Raw genomic sequence first — 25,339 nt, forward strand, 5'->3', positions numbered from 1 at the left:
GCACAAAGAAGTTAAGAACTTGCCACAGTCACAGAGCTAAGAGATGACAGGGTTTGGATTTAAACCTGGGCAGCTAAGCTCCTGAGCCTGTGGTCCTACCATAATGTTTTATTGCCTCCCGTACTGGGAACAAGAACAGCTTGAAGAATGTGAGTCCAGACCAAAGTAGTGTCTCAGAAGGAGAGTGAGAGGCTCACACTGCAGCCTCTGTTGGGTTGTACCTTTCACTTCAATGGTGGCATTTGCTTTAGGAGCACTGACAAAGTGATATACACAGTGGTATTCGCCTGAATCCTCAGCTCTCGGCTTATTGATCCTGCAGAGATGAGAAAAAAAATGAAGTGAGGAAGCTGGGAACAAATACACAACAAAATATACAACAAAATAAGAATCAAAAGGGCAACCAGGGACCTTGCTCTCCAAACCGTGTCCCTGAATGCAACTCACCTCCTCCTAACTGAAAGCAAAAACCTCCCTCCACGTATTACAAAACATTAGAGCTTCACTCCTTACTGGGTGCCTGGAATACAAAGATGGAATGATACATGGTCTCTAACCTTAAACAAGTAATCAAAATAGAGGGCTGTACAAAATACTCTAGATTATATTTAGATATAGAGGATGGAGCCATCACTAAAAAAACCTTCTTGCTTACCTCATGTTTCTAGTCAAATAAGTAAGAGCAGGAAAAAAGGCAAACCACAAACCTTCTTCTGTGCTCCCCTTTTAAAGACCCTGTTTTGGTAGTTTTGTTCTTCCCACACAGTATTTCGGTACCATGCCTTTTAATCTCACTCACAGGATCCAAGGGATAGTGGGCGGAACAAATCTCTGTAATCAGAGCACCAGCCACAGAGATGCAGCTAAACTTTTAAGATACTTAGGTACAGCTAGAACCCTAAGGTCCTGCATGATCTCCTTCCTATGCTCATCTCAGCCACTTCCTAATCCTGCTGGGCTCTTTTCACTTTTTCAATGTGCCCTGCTTGTTCCTTCCTCAAAACCTAGACACAAGATGTTTCTTTACAGAGAATGCTCTTCCCATCACTCTTAGCCTAATCTAACTCCTTCCGCATCGGTCTTGGCTCACATCATTTCTTCCTACCCTCAAAGTGACATCCCTCTACCTGACATTCTTGCTCATACTACAGTGTAATTCTTCACACACATGCATCAAAACATATAATTATATATTTATATATTTATGTGATTGGTTGATGAATGTCCAGTTTCCCAAAAGACCAAGTTCTATGTGGACAGGCACTGGGTATAGAATTGCTGCATAATTCTATACCCAGTGCACATGGCCTGGCCTGAAATATAGCAGGGTGAATGAATAAATAAATGAGCAATTGACTGAATGAATGTAAACTCAGAGTGAACAGCTGTGCAGAGATCCTGATCAAGTTAAGCAGAGTGACAAGAAGGACTGTAGGACATGTGCACGGCTAGAACAGCACTTCCTCTGAATTCCACAGGGTGATCCTAAACAAGCTTTCTTGCCCCTGACAATGAGCTTCACACCAGCTCAGTACACTAGGGCTTTATACACATACCCCAAAACTTACATAGAAAGGCTGGTGTCTAATTACTGAAGAGAAATCTACATCAGAAGATGATCATCATACAGCTCCTGCTCTTTTGGCTCAGTGGTAAAATGTGGTACTTGTGATGGTCAAATCTACATTGTACTAATGTCTGAGAAAAACCCCTAGCCTTAACCACTGACTGGCTCAATATATTTATCCATCTTACTGTTCATCCCAAAAGATCATGGATGAGGAGAGACAATATATCCCTAGGACTACCTCAGCATACCCGCGGCAGCATAACATTCTTAGAGGAACAGCCAAGAGTCTTCTAAATGTGATACAAGGGGCTCTTCTTAAATCAATATGCTCCCAATAGAGAAAACAGACACAAGTCAGCTGCTCTTAGCAAATGTTCCAGAGTTTGGAGGAAGAGCAGCAGCTGTATCTTCAGAGCTCAGACTAACTTAACTCTAAGATCCTTGAAAAGACTTGGAAAGATGACTCCCAAGCTTGAGCCCATGCCTGTGGGTTCAAAATCTCCCCTACATCATTCCCTTCAACTAGCTACTGGGAAACAACTGAAGCAAATGGAAAACAAGCCCAATAGCCAAGCAGGTGCAGGGTCTCTCAGACTGGTCCATAGATCACTTAATAGGTGGCCCAAGGGACTCATCAGCCATTACTTCACAAAATGTGGGAGAACACAGATTCCCTGAAAAACTCTGACAATGCAGAACACCCCTGGAGAGCTGCAAATAAGCTGACCAAACAAAGAAAGAAGAAAGAAGGAAGAAGAAGAAGAGGAGGAGGAGGAGGAGGAGGAAGCATTTTATAAAGTCAAACTCGAATTTATAAAGCTACAGTTCAAAGCCATGTGGGTGACACAGTACAAGACCTCGGTGAAACAAAATTGGATGTCTGGTACCTTGAAAGAGTTATTATAAAAATACAAACTTGTAAAACTAACAAATAGACCAAGAACATATGCCTTTCGGGGATCCCTGGGTGGCGCAGCGGTTTGGCACCTGCCTTTGGCCCAGGGCGCGATCCTGGAGACCCGGGATCGAATCCCACGTCGGGCTCCCGGTGCATGGAGCCTGCTTCTTCCTCTGCCTATGTCTCTGCCTCTCTCTCTCTCTCTGTATGACTATCATAAATAAATAAAAATTAAAAAAAAAAAGAACATATGCCTTTCATCCTACCCAACAGTTCTATGTGATTAAGCTTTTCCAAACTATGAGAATATGTCTGAGGCTATATTTCCAATTTAATATCAAAAGAAACTACAGTGGAGATAGATTAAACTTGCCACTAAAATGGTATGTTAAAGCAGGAAGAAAAAGAAAAAAAAAAAAAAAAAACCCAAAAACCTAGATTCTAAAAAGTCAGGAGACAGAGAACCTAGCCTTGCTTCTGAAATTTACTAGATAGACTATTTGGCCTTGAAAATAGTTAAGAGTTATTACTCTTTGAGTTTTAGTTTCCTTACTTGAAAAAAAGAGGATCCTGATTGTGGGTCAATTAAATAAGGGATATGAAAAGATCTCAATTTTGCAAAATACTGCAGAAGGTCCTTGCTACTACCAGGCATGCAGATTTTCCTGGTCTTACTCCAGTGCACTCTTTCTTTGTACAGACTCAACCTGACAAACAGAATCAGCCAATCCTTTTCCAGATTAGTTTTCAATCACAAACTATTCTGAAAGGTGAGGTGCCATGTGTTCTAGGTATTCCAAAAAAGCACCAAATCTTTGGGGGCCAGGTTAACTTCAGCCGGCAAATATTCCCCTTTCATCAAATGATGTTTCCAGGTTACCATCCTTAATCCAGACCACTAAAAGGCCCTGTATCCACTGGTCTTGATCAGGTTATGGTCCTATTAATTACTCTCAAGAGGTAACTCAGACATCTATCCAGGAGAAAGATCACTTAGGGTGCTCTTGCTCTAAGAGTCCTAAGGCAGATTTCATTCTGATTCCTTAAACCCCTGGATTAAGTCAAAAGACCTGCATTCTAATTGTGACTTTCCTACTGACTAGCATGGTTTGGTTACCCTAAGCAAATCACTCTCAATGCCTTCTGTTTCTCTATTATCATAGTGAGGGGAACATTTATGACTCTCAAATCTGGCTATTCATTAGAATGCTTTGGAAATCTTTCAAAGATTCCTGGGCCTCACCCCAGATATACTGGATTAGACTCTCTGGAGAAAGACCATATATATCTTCTGTGTCTCCTTCATAACATAGCTGTGGATTATGAATGTCCACAGTAAGCTCAGCAATGCTCCCTTCCACCTTCCCAGGAACTGCTAGCCCCTCTCACCTGTATTCCATGTTGCTGGCATTCTTGCGAGTGGCGGTCAGTTCTACCCCATTCTTTGTCCAGTAGCTGTATGTAAGGGTATGAGAACTGGAGGTGAGGTTACACTGCAGGGTGACGGGGAGAACAGGGCTGTCTCGAAGAATGATCTCTTCACTGGTGACAATCCTTGGCTCTGTAATAAGAGTGCACAGTGATAGGGAGCCATAGCCTTCCATTCTTTGTAGCCCTGGCCTGAGAATCAGATGGGGTAGGATGGGGAGACTAGAAAAGAGGGAGGGCAGACAGGACCACCACATGAGGAATTTCACTTTACCACTTTAGAGGAAGTCAAGAAAGGAAAAAACAATGATTATAAGCAAATGACCACTAGCGCAGACAACAGCCTGAAGACCAGTTGGCCTAGACGTGAAAAGAATGGGAGTATTACGGGTACTTGTACTGGCAACAATCCACTTATACTTTTGAACACCACCGTTTCATGATTTAAGAATGACCAACCAATTCAGCTTCAATTAGTAAACCAGGCTCCACCTTGTAGTTCTGAAGACAAAAGCAGTATCATTTGTATATAACTAATAAACTCCCTGTGGAGTCACTAGGCCCTGGAACAGTAATAGCTATAATTAGATAATACATGTATGGCTTTTCCCACATTTAATTCTGATAAACCTATGGCAAACCAGCCATGGCCATTAATTATGTAGAAAGAAACAGTGTAGATCCTAAAAGCAAATTTCCTGCCAGAAGTCTATTGCATTTTCCAAATTTTGCCAAGGGAAAATTCTTAAGGAACCATCAACAGTTCTTCTCTCCAGCCCGTATTTATTCCCAAAGCTTTTTCAGAATTGTTATTTAAAACACATTCCATTGTGCAGATAACATAGAGTGTGATATTGCTGGTATCATGGGCTCCTAGCATTTTTAGAGCTAAAAGGCCCTTAGAGTTCACTGAATCCCACTCTTTAAGAGCTAGAAACAGAAAATGACTTGTGCAAGGCCATAGTTATTGTTAGTGTCAACACTGGGCCTAGAACACACATCTGACTAAATTCTCTATCTCTGCCTCCCTCCCCCAGCTCCATACCCCCAACACACACACTTTCCACCCTATAGCAATTTATATACTTCATCTTCTGATTCTCTCCTGGGCTTAGATAACCTGGGGTCATTAGTTTAAAATCTATAAAAATAACCTCAAATATTAGAACACACTGAGCAGAAATGTTTTAAGGCACACTCTATCATTCCTAGAAGGTTCATACTTTAAAGCCTTTTGAATTCCATCACTATATTAAAGTCAAGATGTCTGTTTGTTGTCTTGTTGTTCCTCTCTCTAATCTTCTCCTAAGCTTAGCTGCTATTCTACTTTTGGTCAGACATTTTCAGGTGAATTCTAAACTTTTCCCATCCACATTAGAGGTATTTCCTCTTTTGTTCTTTTTCCAATTGTTTCTCAGAAATTCTTGATTAACTTCTCATTTCCCTGCACCTGACAACTCGGTAGCAGCAACCTGACACCATTTTATGCAGTACAGTGCTGACTCTTAACTCTTGAGGATAGAACTCACTCCCTGCACTGGAACTAATAAGCTTTGTTCCCTGTGCAGGGAGGGGGATGGAATGGAAAAGTCATGGGACACTTGAAAAATATAATGCCCAAGGACCTCTTAATCAATGCAACATTTCTGACTATGGAGCTCATATCAAAGAAAACTGTGACAAATAAAGCAAATCCTTAAGTCTGTTCAATTAAATGGGTTCTCACTATTTTCCAACTCTGGCAAAGGGATAGTGGTTATCTTCCATTCAGCACTGGTCCTTACTGGTAACATCAAACAGGGTCTCTATGTACAGATAATGGAGGCATAGCAGCCACTAAGACAGAAGCAGATGCATGTAAACACGTTAGCGCAGTGGTGTCCCATGGTTTCCAAAACACACTGGACAGAAGCCAAGTCCCTGGGCCTTAAGTCGAGCAGAACGGCTGCAAACCCTGCAATGGAAGGCGCACATACACCATCAGCAGAAAGCACCACAATTCCAAGAAAAATCAAAACCAAGCAAAAACAAAAGAGAGAACCAGTACTCCACAGAAATTAAAAATATAAAGGCAACATTAAAACCCAAACACACTTTTAGGTTTTTACTAAATTTTTATTATCCAATTTTATTTTCTGTCCCATTTGGGACTCTCCTTCTGGCTCTTCTTCTCAGACTGCACTGAGAAAGGGTAAACTCTGAGGATGAGGCCAAGAGCTTCCAGATGTTTCAACACAAGGAGGCCAAAGTAAATGCTACTCTTACCTGTGACGATGCAAATGCCCACTGCAGCTCAAGGAGATTAAGAAGGTGATGAGAGCAACCTGGAGACTTTCTGCCAAGAATTCTTGGAAGGCAAAGGAAAGCTCTTTTCCCCTTACGTGTTAAAGATCCAGGAGAGAGTCAGCTGGGAGCAAGTGGATAATTTAAATAGGTTTAAATATGATTCTGCAACATAGGAGGGCTGTGGGGTAGGGTAACCTCCCTCTGATGATTGCTGTATATGGAAACCAGTGCTAAACCAAAGCTCCTTGGCCAGGGTGCCACACCTGCATTTTGCACCAGGATGAAGGTGGAGCTTTTATTTCTGTGGTTTAATATTGCGCATGAAAGTCCACGAGAGATGAACAAAAATGTTTACTTGCCACTGACTCCCTATTTAGAAGTAGTGGATGGGAGATCCTTAGCCTCACCACCACTCTTGTGTAGAAGAACATGCTATGGCCAGAGAGATACCTAAAAACTGGGCATATTTCTCTTCCTGCCTTACCTTACTCAAGGAGCTTTGGGGAAAAGTACTATCAAGAAGTCATCCTTAAAAGACTTCAACCACCTCCTGGAGGCAAATGTCCTTGGGATGCTAAGACCACAAAACAATCCAATTAGAGTGAATTCAGGATGTTTTTAAAAAGTAACAGCAGCAGCTTGGCTCTCTAAAACAGTTAACTAGGGCTGACTGATGGGGAAGTCTGGGATAAGACTTAAACTGGCAAGGATTTGGTTTAACCACATGCAGACACTTCTAAAGTAGGAAGTTTATTTCCAAGTAAACTGGGGGAATGTTACGTATTTTCAAAACTGAATTGGTAGGTAAGTGCCCCCCAAAGACTCATCATCTTCTAGCCCCAAGGCATGACCTTTTAACTAGGAGTCTACTTGAGTCAAGCTCCTGGACGTACAAGTACCAAATGCCCAGCCCAGTCCATGCCTACAAACTTCTGCAGATCTTTGTGGCCATTTGGGTAATTCTGGTTTTATAAGGAAAGGAGCAGGGGGGGCAGGAGAAGGAAGCGTGCAAGGGAAAAACTGTTAAATAAAAGAAAATTGCTGGGTTAATATTCCCCATTTTCACATAGACAAGGTTTTCTTTTCCCCTTTCCAGAAGCAGGTTCTCTGATTGAACAGTGCCAGCTGCAGCAGCCTCTCCTCTCTCTCCCCTAAGACCTATCCTCTTCATAAGCATCTTCTAAGGTACTATAAAGAATAGACAACTAATCTGCTATATTCCAAATAAGTATACAGATTCAGGGCCCATGTCCTATTATTTCCTGCATTATTATCAAACTCCTCATAAATGTGTTTTTACTATTTTTACTTATTCTTTCTAAATCAATCAGTTCCTTAAGCCAGAACTGGCTATAAGTCTGAGTTCTTGAAGAGAAGGCAAAAACCCAAAGGATCTTTCCATTAAGTAGAGTATGCTCCCTCAATTAAAATCAAGTCAGATGTGGGGCTAGAACTAACTCTTCCTGGCCAGGAGCACTAGCTCTGTGGTGGCTTCTTCCTCCCTCTCCTTCCCACTACACGAGTAGCAAGACACTTTTCAGAAAAAGAGGTGGCCACAAAAGCTCCCGGGTCTAATGTCTTACTTGTACCCGCTACAACAGATGAAGAGAAGAATTCTGAGCCAGCCGCTTAGGCTCTCCCTCATCACTTAGTTGGAATTTAGTTTCTTCTTTTTTCAAAATACAAGAAAAGGCCAGTATGAATGGCTTCCAAACTATTTCTGGGGTTGCCAGTCTCTGGGATAAGGAGGACTGTGCCAACAGTCAGTCATCAGAGTCAATCTGTGAACAGGAAGCAGATGCAACTCTGACTTTGAAACAGCATGATGGGGTTTAAAAAAAAAAAAATTTGCAGTTTAGTGTCACCTGGTGCCTAACAGCAAGACATACAAAGGAAATCTCGGGCTGTTGCTTTTAAGAGAACAGGAGACTGGATGGGCAGGACCAGTAAGGAGTGTACTGCTGTAGTGGAGGGCTGTTATCAGAGAAGCACATGCCACTGTTTTAGAAAAGAAAAAGAGCTGGAACTATGGAGATATCCAAGCTTACATGCCACCCAACAACCAAAACACACCACCACACTGCACCTATGGCAACATTCCCATCACAGAACAGGATGACACCAAGTCACAGTGAGGGAAGAGGCTGGGTAGACACAAACTTAAAACCATAGAGGTGAAGGCAGCTACTCAGAGAGCTTCAAACAGATCAACAGAAGAAATAAAAGTAGTTAGACTGGGGAGAGAAACAAAAATAAAAAGGCACCAGAGAATAAATCAGCAAAAGGATAGCAGGAAACCTACTACAAAATTAAAAGGGGAGGGAAAGAAACAATTCAACACTACCCTGGTATAAATGCCTGGTTTTAGGAGTGTTAAGTGTTTTTTTTGAGCCCCCCCTCCCCCAGTTCTCCCTCCCCACCTCTTCCCATTGCAGATGATTTTGGACAGGCACGGATTTCCCCAAGTTCTTTGTTCCTGAGGAGAAAGACACAGAAAACGGTCAGGGAATGAGGGAGGTAGAGAGGACGTCAAAGAAAAAAAAAAGTTGCCACAGATGTTTTCATACACTACAACCAGAAGGGTCGTGGGTTTGAAAAAACGAAGACAAGGGGTGGGGTGAGCGATCATACTGGGGGAAAAGGAAAAGGAAGCAGAAGGGAAGGGTCATCGGGCCACCTCTAATGACTACAGTACTACTACTGTAGGGTGCTGGACTCACTCTGAAGGACGCTTATGGTGGCCTGGGCTCGAATCCATGTTATGGAGGGGTTTTGCCTCAAGTCATTCCTCTTGGGGTCGTTGCTGGCCCTGCACTCGTAAGTCCCAGAGTCCTCCAAGGTGAGCCGGGTTATTCTCAGCACACTCACGCCGTTTGACCCGTAGGCGGTGTTTACGGTGACACGGCGCTTCCGAGCACCGTCCCACAGCTGTCTGAAAGACTCTGCCCGGTTGACTTCTGCGTACCACCACTGGATCTCTGGCGTGGGGCTCCCGACCACGTCACAGTACAGCTCAAAGGCGTCCCCAGTGAGCTTAGTTTCTGACATGGGCGACTTGACAAACCCAGCTAGAGGGAGGGGGAGCAGGAATGCAGTGACAGGCCAATCAGAAAAAAAAAGAATCAACAGGTGTTAATAGTAATTTAAAGAAAAGAAAAGAAAAAAGCAAATGAGTTGCAAAGAACAAAAAGGATTCATTTTTAAACTATAAAGAGACAGTAAATAGCATTTCATACAAGCTTTTAGAAGAAGAACCACCCTGGGAAGCTTATGAAGCAAAGGCAGGCTAATTTCAAGCTGGGGCAGCCCAGGTGCTAGCCAGGCAGAAGCAAGCCCACTGGAAAGCGTTTTAGCAATGGGCCCAGTTGGTAGGAATGAGAAAGCTTCGGGTCTCGGGGGAAGAGTCTCTTTCCTTAGAGCACAAACCATTACCTTTTCAAATTCAGGCAAGTGATGAAAGATAACCGCAAGTGGCAGGAGGTCTATATGCCAAGTCAGGATCTCTCTTTTGGATGGGTGAACACTTTGTTAGAGATGCCATGTCTTTTGTGGGCCTCAAGAAATATTAACTGACCTAATGACGCCTTCTTTTGGGAATCAAAGTCCAAACTTCAACTGAAAAGGTAGCATAATTCTTTCTTGTGCAGGATTCCATCCTGAGTTCAGGAGATTTCCTCCACATCCTGTTCTTCCCTGGGTCTATGGCAAACAAACGGCCCAGTGATCTGTGACTAGGTTAGCCTCCACTTGAATGCAGACCTTCACTCAGGCACAGGGAAACAAGACAGTCTGTACTTGAGAGTGAGAATTCCTATGGGGGTCCGCTCAGCAGTGAAACCAGCGTTAACAGCAATCCAACTCAATACCAATAGAGGGACTATGCCTTCCACAATTCCATAAGTTCATACAGCTAGAGAACTCTGCTGAAAAGTCAGTCTTAAAAATAACCATGGTACTTGACAGGCTCTGTCTACACAGTTTAGTTGCCTAGCTCCCAGAGGCCAGCTCAGAAAGAATAAGAAATGTACAATGATGAAATAAATTCTATGGTGAAGGTTAGGCCTCAACAACATTGCCAGGCATTGCCAGGAATTAAAGTTGATGCCTACCTCCACTCGTCCATAATTTGCTTTAGGTTACACTCCCATAAGACATGGTGGCAATGGCAGAAAGAGAGTAGAAAATCCAGACTTACTTGAAGAACTTTGGAGGAGGGTCCATAATAAGCTAAATCACAGTGCAAGCATACTCTCTCTCACCCATTTACTTCACCTAGGGTTCATCGGCATTTCTACCAATTCAAGCAGTGTCCCAAGGTACAGGGCAAGAAGCTAAAAGAGGTACTGAGTGGCTGGTCAATTTCCCTGGGGATCAAGCTGACCCCTCTGTGTTGGGCAGAGTGGGGCCAGGATCTAGCAACATCAGATTAAAAACATTCCAAAGGAAAGGTATAAATTATATGGAACCGTTTTCCTACAGTCCGGAAACCAAGGACATGAAGAACTGACTAAAAATGGAGGTTACCAAGTGGAAAACATTCCATTTATATCCCTAAAAGTACTTGCTTTTGGAGATAAACTTCACCCTACGGACCTCAGAACCCTAAACCTGCATGATCTCTGCAACAATGTGCTATACTTACTTAACTGGAGGTCAAGACCTCCAAAATCATACTAATCTTTCAATTCATAAAACATTCAGGATCTAGGGAGGACACGAATCCAGTAATTAATAGCCTTCAACTAAATCTTCTGTCTTGAAATGCTATTCTGAACTACCTCTTCAGATAGTATCAGTTCTTTGTAAGAAACCATCTACCAGAGGCTCCAAGAAGTAAAAAAAAAAATAAAAAAAAAAAAGTCATTCTCAGATTTAGGGCAAGTTTCAGAATTTCAGAAAAAAAAAAAAAACACCAATCCCCAACAATGAAAAGCTGAGCTCACGTCCAGGTAAAGTGGTAATCAAGGAGCCATGTCTTCATCTCGCAAACTAACCACCTGCCCACCCATCAAAGTCAATGCCAACTAGGACAGTAAAGGAAGCTGATTCTGTCCATTTTACTACTGGTTTAATCACCATGGAAAATTGGTTATTGGTAAATCCCTAGGGAGCAGTAAAGAGGAGTACTGTTTTAATCATACTCCATCATTAAATGGAAATTACAAGCTCTTATTCTCACATTCTCTGTGAACTGGGGGAGTTTATGTCCTCTCAAATGTGACCACGCACAGAGTATCGTCAACTTATGATGGGGTTACATCCTGATAAAGCCATTGTAAGTTGACATTTTCTGAAGTCAAAAATCCCTTTAATACACCTAACCTACAGAATATCACTAACAAGTCTACTGTGCTCAGAGCACTTACGTAGGCCTACAGTTGGACAAATTATGTAACAAAAAGCCTATTTCTTAAGTGTTGACTATCTCATGCAATTTACTGAATGTTGTACTGAAAATAAACAGAATGGCTGTATGAATCCAGAATGATTGTTAAGTGTACCAGTTGTTTACTCTCATGATATCATGGCTTACTGGGAGCTGAAGCTTGCTGCTGCTGCTGCCCAGCACCATGAGGGAGGAACGGACTGCAGACTGCTAGCGTGGGAAAAGAACAAAATTCAAAATTCAAAATATGGTGTCTCTATTAAATATGTATCACTTTTGCACCATCATAAAGTTGAAAAGTTTTAAGCTGAACCACAGTAAATCAGGGCCCATCTACTTGATCATGCTCTAGAAATGTGTTAGTGGGTTTGTTTTGTATTTTTTCCCCTTCTGAAATACAGGCTGACATTTAAGCCTCTTTATCAATCTGCTGACTATGCTAATGTAAAAGGAATGCCTGCAAGTATGTCCAGAACCCCAAGAACCCACCCAATTCCAATGGAATCTCAAATCCCAATAGTATACAATTCAAAGATAGCTGAGAAACAGCCTGAACACAATTCCCACCGCACAGAACCAATCAAGTCACTCAACCTGGCACTGCCAACCGTAGGCAAGACTCACTTCTAAGGAGGAAGGAATGCTGATCTGATTTAGTTTAATTTTCTATCTGCATACAGGAAAATGGGACTGAGTCAAAAATAAGTGTTCTTTGAATTAGTAAATTATATGATGTGTATTTAAGCAAACTTATCTAAAAGCAAGATTTAATATCCTTTAAAACACTAATAAACGTGTTCTTTGGAAGCTGTTATTATTAGCCATGTGCATCAACAGGTTAACATTTTCTAAGTACGTGTCATATGTTAACCAATGTGCTAAGCACTTCATATTATCTCATTTAATCCTCACAATAGTCCTATATGATACTAAGGTCCAAAAAAGTTAAGTACTTTGCCCACAGTCACAAGCTAATAGAGACTGGCCTGGAATCCAGGTGTACCCAAAACCAAAGCATGGTCTTGTAATACTTTCCATGACTGTGGTCAATATCCCTTACTAGGTTAGAAAAAGGTTTTTGTAGTTATTTAAAAGTTAAAGATACTTTTTGCGACTACTTAAATGTAATAAATTAACAATTTCTGACTACAAAAAGGACCTGTCCATTGGAATGTGCAGCACACAGTGATTACTAACTCCTTAAAATTATAATCCTAGTAAAGAATAAAGATAAAGAAGCACAGGATCAAAGAGTTCCCTAAGCAATGGTGTATGTGTGTGTTGGACAGCAGAGGGAAAAAGTGAGGAAACAGAAGAATGGATGGCACAGAAGCAAGACTGCCCCCTAGTTCTGATTATTTCATCCCCCTACTCTTGAGAAGACTGGCTTCACAGGAAGGAAGAGTTTAAGAACATTAGATGCATTTCTCTGGTATTGTGATCAGTGAGGCAATTAACAAAGGGCAGTACCTAAATTTTTATAAAACTGAACAGTTTACAAAGTGCTTTCACATGCATCACATCATATTTCATTCACATAGTTTCACAAGGTTCATAGGGCAGACTCAGAGAAAGGTTCAGGACTTGCCCAAGATTGCTTAGGTAGCTAATCCTGAGCCAAAATGGGATCAGAATGCAGATCTTCAGCTTAGTCTATGGTTTTCATTAAACTGTACTGCCTCTTAAAAAAACAAGCAAAGGATTCCTTGATAGCTGAATATGCATCAAAAATCCATTTCTCCTCCTAGCAGCAGGGAAAAGAGAAAAACAAAAAACATCTCTACAAAGTATTGTGAAATCACAATTAGCAAAGGAAAGTTATTAGCAACCATCTACCTCATTATCCATCCAAAATTAGCTCCAATTCAGGAGAAGAGAAGAGCCAGCCTGCAGCAAGAGGGGGCAGACAGCTCAGAGCCTGACTCACTGCCCTGCCTTTCATCACCAAGTGCTTTCAATCAAGTATGTGCCCTCAACATGAGAGCACAGGACTGCCTAAAGTTGGGAGGCCACGAGGAGCATCTGTTTGATCTCCAGGTTAAAGCCCATCCAATATTTTGGGAAAAGCCTGAATTTCAGAAAAAATACCTCCTATCCCTTCTTCCCCATCATCATCTCTACCCACTATAACATGTAACTGAGCTCAGATCTCAAATACATTTGAGAAAGAACTAATAAAGAGCATTCAGTTCAACAATGATAAAGGAAGCTGAAAGGTGGTCACAGGTTTGGGGGAAAGAAAAGACTAGAAGCTGGGGTTGGAGGAGGACAGCAAGCACAGTATAAAAAACGAATACAGTAAAACCGGGAAAACAGTAATGTAAAATTGCATAACTGGGGATGGGGGATGGGAGATGGGAAGCGAAGATGACAGCTGGGGCTAGCAGCCGGAGAAAAGGAGGAGCTCTCTGGCAGGAAAAACTGGATGTGTAGATATGTAGCAGCGGGTGAGAAGAAAAAGGGAACACAGAAGAGCAAGTTGAGCCCAATCCCAAGAAAACTGCTTTTACATATGCCCTAAGGAAGCAAAAAAGCTAACCTAATTCCACACAGGACCTGAGACCATTACTGATTTTTACAGTTGAAATTCTCACTTACCTCTAGGGTAATAATCACTGAACAGGTAATGAGAGTAACTTCTCTCCCTCTCTCTCTCAGCTGACTACTGCCAGGGCCAGGCTTTTAAATCTAGCCTGCTTTTGTCACTTTTTATTTATTTATTTTTTTAAACAGCTGTTCGCTTCAAGCCCCTGTTTACTACTAATTCCCTGTGGGTGGCTCATGCTGTTGTCTCCTTCATGCCTAATAAAGAGAAAATGACAGCCAAGAACAAGAAAACATTTCTCTCCCCTCCACCTCACCCCAAACACTCTCCTATCATATTACCCGAAAAAAGATTGAGCAAAACAAGCTGATCTCTAACGTGGTTATAGGCACCATATTTCAAATCTGTTTAAATAACTGTGAACTGCTACAAGGCTGTGTATACCTTGTAGTATATTGCCTATCCTTACTGTTAATTCAAGAATTATTATCACTATTTCATAACAAAAAGACAAGTCATAAATCCATATGCAATCATTCTGTGTGTAACCATCAAGGGTAAGGCAGGCCTGAGGCCCTGGGAGTGGATGAAAATGGGATAACCTCATTTTCTGCAGCAGGAAGGAAGTATCTGGGTCTGATCTCATGGATTAGTCTGACCTGTAGGTAGAAATGGCAGCAATTACAAAGCATTTCCCAAAATCAAACCTATTCTTTTCATAGCTACCTCTATCAGGCATACATGACAAGGTTTAGGACTGTCCTCATCACTAGTTTCTATGCCAAGGCCCACCCTTTATTTAGAAAGTATACCACCAAAGTGGCTAAAGAAATCTGCTCAGCATTTTTTTTTAAGATTTTATTTATTACTCAGTATTTTAGCTAGCCTTCTGCTTTGAAGAAGTAAGGAAATCCAGTTTGCAAACTCTAAAATCAGATTGTCTGGAGGTCAATCACTAACTATGACCTCAGGCAAGTGACCTAACCTCTGTGAGCTTCTCCTAATCTGTAAAAAGAGGCTAAGAATAGTAGCAACCACCTAGTGTTATTGTGAGGATTAAATGAAATAACACAGCTTAAAACAGTGCCTGGTACATAGTAAGCAATCAATAACGTTAATTATCATGTCTCCACAGAAATAATGCTGAACAAGCCACATGCAGTAGCCTTCAGCACTGCTCCACAACAGGGCTGGGAAGCAGAAATGTTACATCCAAAATGAGTTCTAAATTAGAATCCAACTTCAAGAAACAATAAAAAATTAACCTTTAAAATAAAATTAGAACCAGAATGGAAAGAGATTGCAGAAAGCAATGAAAAAGAAAGGAATTCTTCATTTTTTCCTATCTTTAAAGCAAACTAGAATGTGGAGAAATGATAGTAGCAGCATGGACTCAAGGACTTTGCAAATGTTACTAGAGTTATAAACCATTAAATCTGAGATATGAAAATGTGGAAAGCCCAAGAGTAATGAGAATAGAAAGAGGCAGTATAAGATTCTCCTTAAAAAAAAAAAAAAAAAAAAAAAAAAAAAAGTATAGACCTACTGATTACAAATCAAGCTGTTTAGCAATAATGATATATAGGAAGATACTGAACACTGGGCAAGTCAAACTGTGAATTCACAAAATGTAAGATAAAATGGTAGTTCTGGGATTTTGGACCAGGTCAGATTAAGTTTAATTTCATTCTAACAGTGTCAGCTTTTGAGTCAGTATCTCCACACCTTAAATTCTCTTAACGCTAAACGATTTCTTCAAACGGGAATGACACCATCTTCTTTATGGGGTAGTTGTGAAAGTCATGGAGTTTATATGGAAGAGTTCTGCAAACTGTAAAGCTCTATGCAAATGTTATTTTAGGACAGAGAAGAGATACGCATCTGATATGACTGACCTTCAACAAGGATTTTCAAAACAACAACAAGGATTTTCATTCAGTCCTGTTGTCAATTCCCACTGATAGACTAAACAAGCATGATTTACCTAGATCCATGGGTCTAAAAGTCAGTGACTTAAAAAAAAAAAAAAAAAGGTTAGAAGTATGATAAAAAGAAGCTATGGGCCATCTCAGAAAATATAAACAAAATTTTGCCTGTAATACAGGGGTGTCCCAGACCCCAGATCAGACATCTGTGTCTCAACTGTACCGCTACTGAATGAGTGAACAGATAAGGGTCTATATCTAGTAAGCTGAGAGCTGCCTTACAGGGAAATGAGGCATGGTTTACATCTAGACTGGATTCTTCAACTTCTTCAACCTCAATCTCCTCATCTGAAAACTGAGGATAATAACCCCTACCTTCTTCATAAGGTCATGGTGAAGTTCACATGAACAATGGTATGTAAAATTACTTTGGAACCTATATGGCTGTAAATGTAATAATATAGATGGCCACTTTATGCAAGCATTCCAGTCTGTAACAAAGGATGACTTTAAATCTGTCCTGGGTGTTCTAAAACTCGCCCATGGGTAAGACAGGTTGTCTACTGTACTTTTTCTTAATTTTTCAACTTTCCAAAAGAATAAAAGTCATTGAAAACCACTGACCCAAAGAATTTAAAGATGTTTTAAAAGGAAATGACATTAAACAGAGTTGCCAGCAATTAATACTAAAATTTAGAATTTTGGTCCCATCTTGCATTTCTTCATGTATATATAATATGCTCCAGGGGCTCAGTAATACCAGTCTATGACCCTGAATGTCCTTGAAAGGGTTCTAACAGATTGAAACCTTTGCTTATATGATATTTATCAGAAAATCTTGGCTACTTAAGTCTTTTACAGGTATGAAATAAAGAGCTTCATTATTAAAGACACTCCTTGGGACTAACATTTCCTCCACACTCCAAGAAGGAAAGAGGCATTTTAATTTAATCTTGAATAAAGAAAATGAGGCTAAATATAATTGATCAGGTCTCATTTTGACTGTGATATCAAAATGACTATAACCTTAGTTTTTAAAAACTAAGGAAGGGTTCAAGGGGAAAAATACAATAGCCACAAACTGCTATCAAGTTAGTCTTCTTAAAAAACTTTAGGAAATCTACTTAACTCCACAAATAGTACTCAAGCTGCTAGTATACAAAGGAAAAATGCTTGATTTTTAATGGCTAGCAAAACAAATAGACAAATGAATATAAATCAGCTGTATCGCAAAGGTGTTCTTAATGAAAGGTCTGGCTTCAAACAGTGAAGCCCTCATATATTTCAGCAAATGCTCATAAAAATTCTCTTATTCCAACAGACTGGCAAAAATAGCTATGAGCCAATCTAGAACTACACCAAAATGGAACTTTGAGGCCAAAAACAATATTTTTGAGTGGTGGTGGTGGGGAACAGTACAGAGCATGCCTCAGTTGACCCTCCAGTTAGGATTTATTTATTTATTTTTCCCAGTTAGGATTTATTAAAGGCAAAATGAAAACAATCTTTTCTGTGAAATTCACTTGCCTATAGATTCAATATAACTTTTGTTTTAACTCTTTAAAAGATATTTATTTTCAATATAACTTTTTTTAAAAAAAGATTTATTTATTTTAGAGAGAGCATGAGCACACAAGTGGGAGGAGGGGCAGAGGGAGAAAGTGAGAATCTCAAGTGGACTTCCCATGGAGTGTGGAGCCCAACACCAACCGGGCTGGATCTCACAACTGAGATCATGACCTGAGCTGAAACCAAGAGTCAGATGCTCAACTGACTGAGCCACCTGGGTACCTGTAGATTCATTATAACTTTTGGTAACAAATTCACTTTCTGTCCCTGACAATATCCAATCAGGATTTAAATGTTAAATATAACACAATTCAGCTCATTCCTCTGAGGGTAATACAATTCATCTCATTCTTTCATCATCATATATCCCCTGTGAGAATGACAATGAACACAAGCAGTGCAAGCTGATAGTCTGGATATAATCTAGAAGAGAGCTTAACTGAAAGAGGTAGGAAACCTGCCTTCTTTTATTTTTTTTTTAATTTTTAAAAAGATTATTTATTCATGAGACAGAGACAGAGAGAAAGAGAGAGGCAGAGACACAGGCAGAGGAGAAGCAGGCTCCATGCAGGGGGCCTGATGCGGGACTCGATCCTGGGACTCCGGGGTCATGCCCTGAGCCGAAGGCAGACGCTCAACTGCTGAGCCACCCAGGCATCCTGAAACCCGCCTTCTTTTAAACAGCCATTCCCAGAAACCAGAGTCAAATAGTTTGCACATAGGGATATTCTATCTTTGAATCACATCCCAGAATGTTAGGTAATATAGTCCTAGTCTTCTCTTCTGATGAATTATTTCCAAAGCATAAATAGCTTATATTAGAAACCACACTGGAAACTTTATGTCAAAAGCAAAACTTTTCTTAGATGGCAGTATCCTAGAGCAGCTATTCTTAAACTTTATTATGCATCACAATCATCTGTTAGAACACAGATGCTAGGCCCCATCCCAAGATTTTGATTCAATAGGTCTGAAGTAGGGCCTGGGAATGTGCATTTCAAACAAGTTCTCAGGTGATACTGGTGTTGTTGGTCCACAGACCACATTTTGACAACTAATGTCTTAATGTGAAACTGTTGAATTTTTCAGCTTTTTCAAATGGAAGAGAAATATGAGCATAGGAGCCACACAGATGTTTCTGAAGCCATATAATTACTCTCCTAGAAGCGGAGTCTGATTCATAACCAAAAGAGCGAATATGGCAAAAAATGGTTGCTAAAAAACTGTATCACTCACTATGACTTATGCTCACTTTAGCAGCACATAATACTAGGACTTCATTAATAACGGCTTTTATCTTGTCTTTGTTCCAGTTCTCAATCTATAAATTGTAAGCATGCTTTTAATTCAATTTACCTTTTTTGAGTGCTTATTTACTAAAGACTACACAGGGATAAATTTTTTAAAAAAGATTTTATTTATTCATGAAAGACTGAGAGAGAGAGAGAGAGAGACATAGGCAGAGGGAGAAGTAGGTTCCATGCAGGAAGCTCCCATTTGTGGGACTCGATCTCAGGACTCTGGGATCATGCCCTGAGCCAAAGGCAGATGCTCAACCGCTGAGCCACCCAGGAGTCCCCACAGGGATAATTAAAATAAACTTTGTTCCTAAATAAAGAGAGCTAAATCTTTAAGACATGACACAGAAAAATAACCAAAATACAATACAAATGATAATAGCTACTTCTACAACAGATTACAAAAGACCACGGGAACATAGAAGAAATAGCTAATTTTGCTGCGGGACAGGGCACAGAAAACTTATGCATGAAATCTGTCTAGCCTTGTCAGTTGCGGGGAGAGGGGAGATGGTCTTGCTGTAAGCAAGAGGAAACAGTTATAAGCACTGCATTGAACAGTGGCGTAACGATTCTAGATACAGCTGGGGGAAAAAAAAAATCAACATTTTCTGAGTGCTTTTATATCCAAGCACCTGTTAAGTACTCATGCTACTCAGGAAAATGAGACAGTTTATAACCTCAAAACCTCACAGTTTAGGGAGAATGACAAGCCTCCTGCAGGCTAAGAAGCCTGGGCTTTTTACTATAGAACAAGCAGTGTGACTGGCCTGACTGGTGGCAGTATAATGGATAGATTAGAAGAAAGGAGTTAGAAAACTCCTTTGATAGTCCAAACAAAAAACATGAGTCTGAACTAAGTAAGGGTAGCTGTAGAAATGGTGAGAAAGTGATGGATGCGAGAAATGTTTAAGGGAATGAATCAACAAAAATTGTTGACCACAGGGTGAAGAGTGATACTGTAAATGGAAAAGGAAGACGAACTGAGAGTTGGCTTTGGAGATATATACAGGATAAGCTATGCTGGTGAGATGTTCAGATGTAGTTAAAAATATGGATCTGTTATTCAGAAGAGAGGTGGAGGCTGGAAATACGCACTTGGGAATTATCAGCTTAGATGGAAGTTGAAGCCAAGGGAGGAGATGAGCTCACTCAGGGAGGATGAAAAAGGAACTGAGAATGGAACTTTCTACATAATTACACTTCTTTCCAAATGATTCACCACTGAATGCAATACACTTTTGCTAGGATAAAATACACCAAAATAGGAATTAATTCCCTTCCGCTATCTGGACAACTTCTAATAAGGCCAGGTAAATAATTTATTATTTTGGTTTGGAAGATATAAAAGAAGGGTCTTCTCATGTTCTTCCTGCTAATGACTCAGATACAAGGCACAGGATCCATGCCAGAAGCCCCCAAAGTAATAGCAACTTTCCTTGAGGACAATGCCTAATGCCATTCATGTTTACAAAAAAATCCTTAACCTTTGATAAAAACAGCACCTATTTGGTTCCAAAGATTTTTTTTTTTTTAAGATTTATTTATTCATGAGAGAGACACACAGAGAGAGGCAGAGACATAGGCAGAGGGAGAAGCAGGCTCCCTGTAGGGAGCCTGCTGCAGGACTCAATCCCAGCACCCCGGATCATGTCCTGAACCAAAACCAGATACTCAATGGCAAAGCCACCCAGGAATCCCAGTTCCAAAGATTATCTTGGGAAACATTTTTTCTTGGGCAGAAGCTAATACTTAATCTCAACCAAATTTTCTCAACTTTTGACAAGGAAAATGTATGGAATCTCAGCCCAAAGCCCAACACTAAACCAACTATGACCCTACACTCTGCAGTAAAGTACTGGAAACAAAACCAATATGCCACAGAACAAGTGAATGGGGGGGGGGGGGGGGGGGGGGGGGCGGAATCACCAGGAATGTAGCTCCTATTTTCCATGACATACTGCAATGCTTATGTTCTTTTCCTCGCCTTCTGGTCCTCTTCAATATTTCTTTCTTTTAATTTATTCATGAGAGAGGGATCCCTGGGTGGCGCAGCGGTTTGGCGCCTGCCTTTGGCCCAGGGCGCAATCCTGGAGACCCGGGATCGAGTCCCACGTCGGGCTCCCGGTGCATGGAGCCTGCTTCTCCCTCTGCCTATGTCTCTGCCTCTCTCTCTCTCTCTCTCTCTCTGTGACTATCATAAATAAATTTTAAAAAAAATTTTAAAAAATTTATTCATGAGAGAGACAGAGAGAGAGAGGCAGAAACACAGGCAGAGGGAGAAGCAGGCTCCCAGTGGGGAGCCTGATGTGGGACTTGATCCCAGGACTCCAGAATCACCTCCTGAGCCAAAGGCAGACGCTCAACCACTGAGCCACCAAGGCATCCCCTCTTCAATATTTCTATAAAGATTAACCAGACATGAATTTGGAAAATAAAGACAATAACACACAGGCAAATGACCAAGAGTCTCCGCTTTGACAATAGCCTAGAATAGGGAATTCCCCTACTCCATCTAGACTCTGATGGTCTCGCAATTTAAAAAACTAAAGATATTCATTAAAACAGTCTTATTCTGAATTTTTAAAAATGAGTTATGAAATGAGACAAATTTTATTCCTTCACCTATTAATCATATTGACACTGTACTGAAATTGCAAGCTTTCCCACTACTTTGTCATGACAATGGCAAAATTATTTCTATGGTAAGATTAAGCAATAGGGTCTAAGGAATATTTGGTATTACATACTTCGTGAAGATCTATATTTCTCTCAATTTCTCAACAATTTACATAGCTATAGTTCATTCCTGGAATTTCAGCTGCATCTCCAAAAGGGGCAATACAATATGAAGAAAAGTTTTATGTTTAAACAGAGAAGAGGGGAGCCACAGTACAAATTCTTAAAGCAACAAGCAATTTTAACCCCGTTAATGGGAATTTAACATACATTCAATCTGCTGTCAAAAGAATTAAAGATCTGGGACACCTGGGTGGCTCAGCAGTTGGGCGCCTGCCTTTGTTTGGCTCAGGTCGTGATCCCAAGATCCAGGATCAAATCCCACATCAGGCTCCCTGCGAGGAGCCTGCTTCTCCCTCTGCCTGTGTCTCTCTGCCTTTCTCTCTGTGTCTGTCATGAATAAATAAATAAATCTTTAAAAAAGAATTAAAATCCTACTTGTGGAATTTACTAAGACTGTTCAGAAAGAGTATCATGAACACTTTATTAAAATTAAATATATATTCCTGTGTTAAAAAGAAATGAGCTGGGATCCCTGGGTGGCGCAGCGGTTTGGCGCCTGTCTTTGGCCCAGGGCACGATCCTGGAGACCCGGGATCGAATCCCACATCGGGCTCCCGGTGCATGGAGCCTGCTTCTCCCTCTGCCTGTGTGTGTCTCTGCCTCTCTCTCTCTCACTGTGTGCCTATCATAAATAAATTAAAAAAAATTATTTAAAAAAAAAAAAAAAAGAAATGAGCTATCAAACTATGAAAAGACACAGAGGAACCTTAAATGCATTATTAAGTAAAGAAGCCAATCTGAAAAGGTTACATACTTTATGACTCCAACTATATGACATGGTAGGAAAGGCTAAACTGTGGAGACAATAAAAAGATCAAACTGCCAGGGGCTAAGGCGGAGGGAAAGAAAGGATGAACAAATGGAACACTGAATTTTTAGGGCTGCAAAACTATTCTATATACTACAAAGATGGATGGATATAGGTCATTTCATGTGCCCAAACCCCTAGAATGTACAACACTTAGAATCAACTCTAATTAAACTATGGACTTTGGGTGATAATGTGGTATCAATGTGGGTTCACGGATTGTAAGCAATATACCACTCTGATGGAATGGTGTTAGTGGAAAAGGCTCTATGTGTGGGCGGGGGCAGAGGATATACAGTTACTTCTCTGTACTTTTTAATTTTGCTATGAACCTAAACCGCTTTAAAAAATAAAGCCCATTAAAAATAATTAAATATACTAACTGAAAAATACTTATAATCATGTACTAAGATGTGTTTGCCCTTGCCATTTAGTACCTGATTGCAGATAAATTTTTTTATAAAGATTTGAGAGAGAGAACGCATGCATGTGAACACACACATGTGAACATGTGAGTAGGGGGAGGGGCAGAGGGAAAGAATCCTCAACCAGACTCCTCGCTGAGCACAGAGCCTGACTCGGGGCTCAACTCCACAACCCATGAGATCATGACCTGAGTTGAAACCAAGAGTCCGACACTCAACCAACTGAGCCACCCACATGCCTGATTGCTGATAAATTTTTTTTAATGACACATAAATGCAAAACTACCTCTGAACAATGAGAATTTAGTTTAGCCCAGAGAAGCTAAGTGATATGCACTCATCTTGTGTTTCTGATGCAAGCACAGAAAACACAGGGCTCTTTTCTAGCCTATAAATCATCTAAAACCTTGAGATCACCCAGACTTCCCATGAGACTATCTTTACCAATGCCCTCCTAACTCCACTAAACAGAAATCTCTTAGCTTAGGGAAAAACATATTACCTGACACAGGAAGACATTTCATATACCTTCATCATATTAAGTACCCAAGGGCAGATATTACACTTATGGATAAGGCAACCACAAAATTTATTATCTAAACCAGAACACTTTTGGGGCACTGGGTAGTCAGTCAGTAGAGTGTCTGACTTTTTTTTTTTTTTTTTTTTTTTGGAGTGTCTGACTCTTGATCTTAGCTCAGGTCTTGATCTCAGGGTCGTGAGTTCAAGTCCTGTATTGGGCTCCATGCTGGGAATGGAGCCTACTTACAAAAAAGAAAAAAAAAATCACCAAGTAAACCAGGACACTTTTAAGAGTGAAAAGGGATGCTATGAATAATTGTGACGGGGCAACAGGCACCAATTGAGAATTATGATTATCTACTAATGAGAAACCTGGAGGTTGTGCAGTGTAAAATCAAGCAATTAGAATGGAGCTATTTCAGAATAAAACTCCAGGTCAATTAAACTTCAACTCTAAATACAGTATTATTTGTGATTTAAAAACTTTTCCCAAGAACTCTGAGCAATAATTTTCCAAGAACCCCTCTATTAAAACACCTATACCTCAGATTTAAATATATCTAGTCCTACAAAGCACCTCCAAATTTCTAGGGTCTCCCCCCATCACAACTGGTAAGTCCTTTTAACCCTATTCTCCTACATTCAATATTATTTAGTCTCTATATCATCCTTAGCTAAGACAATTCCCCCATTAACAAGAATCTCTTGCCTTACTATAAAGTATGCACAGATATTCAAGCTCTACGGCCTTGGTTTTAAATGAGAGTATACAAAGATCACTGAAACCCAATATTGCAAAGGTAGTTCCCTATTTAGTAGTCCAAGAGTATTATCATATCTAGTAAAATTACAAACCCTGGTACAAAATAGGCCAAGATTAGGCTAGTATTAACTCTCTAAAATGTATTTCTGATAGTGTTTCAGAAATGAATGCCAAACTTAATGGTAATAAAATGCTAGACATACCAATTTAAATTGTAACTTTAAGGAAAGTATAAATAATGTACAGAAATTGTTCCATTTAATAATATATATGTTTAATCTGAAACCTCAGTTGTATAATCATAAGATTGGAATAGATGATTTCTAATGTCTTTTCTAATATAATAGCTACTATTCTATAAATTTAAGTGGTCAATAAACTGAAATGCATGCAGTTCTATGAATCCATGAAGATGCATAAGGCAGTACTGTGCTTGTGTGAGAGTATATTTTAATAATTGTGAATTATTTGGAAACAAGAATAGGTCTCTAATTTTGTATCCCCACAATGCCTTGTTGTATATATAATAAGTCAATAATATTTGTTAAAAGAATGTTGTGAAACACAATTCTCATTAACTGAGGATTAAAGATAAAACCCTTTCATTAAATTTCAACCAATTAACAATTTAAAATGTACTAGCAATTAGCATGTTAATGAGCAGTATAATGAATGAAACTATCTCTTAGATTAGTGGAATTTTTCACAATATCAGTCATCTTTCTGAGTATCAACAGAATCCTAAATTGTAGAAAACTAGACTATGGTATATTTGAATTTACCAAAGATGCCCTAAAAGTTACTTTTTTTTTTTTTAAAGATTTTATTTATTTATTCATGATAGACATAGAGAGAGAGGCAGAGACACAGGCAGAGGGAGAAGCAGGCTCCATGCAGGGAACCCGACGTGGGACTCGACCCCGGGGTCTCCAGGATCACACCCCTGGCCAAAGGCAGGCACTAAACCGCTGAGCCACCCAGGGATCCCTCTAAAAGTTACTTTTACTTAAAAAAATCAAATCCCTAATGCCAGTTTGTTTTCTTGCCATGCATCCATTAATACTAACAAGCAAGGGAATAAAAATTGAATTTAAATAGATTTTTGGTTTTAAAA

At 40.2% G+C, this 25,339-nt stretch overlaps 1 protein-coding gene across 6 annotated transcripts in view; it reads right to left on the reverse strand.

Annotated features, from left to right (window-relative positions):
• The window catches only part of NPTN (neuroplastin), a 70,021-nt gene that overhangs the window by 24,355 nt on the left and 20,327 nt on the right, over positions 1 to 25,339 (reverse strand). For all 6 annotated transcript variants that reach the window (XR_005381860.1, XR_005381861.1, XR_005381859.1 and 3 more), the window contains exons 2-4: positions 8,903 to 9,250; positions 3,858 to 4,029; positions 222 to 316 (exon numbers count right to left, since the gene is read on the reverse strand). Coding sequence is in view for 3 of the 6 variants with exons in the window: in XM_038580923.1 (XP_038436851.1) it covers positions 222 to 316; positions 3,858 to 4,029; positions 8,903 to 9,250 (615 nt within the window). In the remaining 3 variants the exon portion in view is untranslated. The remainder of the gene's footprint in view (positions 1 to 221; positions 317 to 3,857; positions 4,030 to 8,902; positions 9,251 to 25,339) is intronic.

This window comes from Canis lupus, chromosome 30, assembly GCF_011100685.1.
Source record: "Canis lupus familiaris isolate Mischka breed German Shepherd chromosome 30, alternate assembly UU_Cfam_GSD_1.0, whole genome shotgun sequence".
Taxonomy (NCBI): domain Eukaryota; kingdom Metazoa; phylum Chordata; class Mammalia; order Carnivora; family Canidae; genus Canis; species Canis lupus.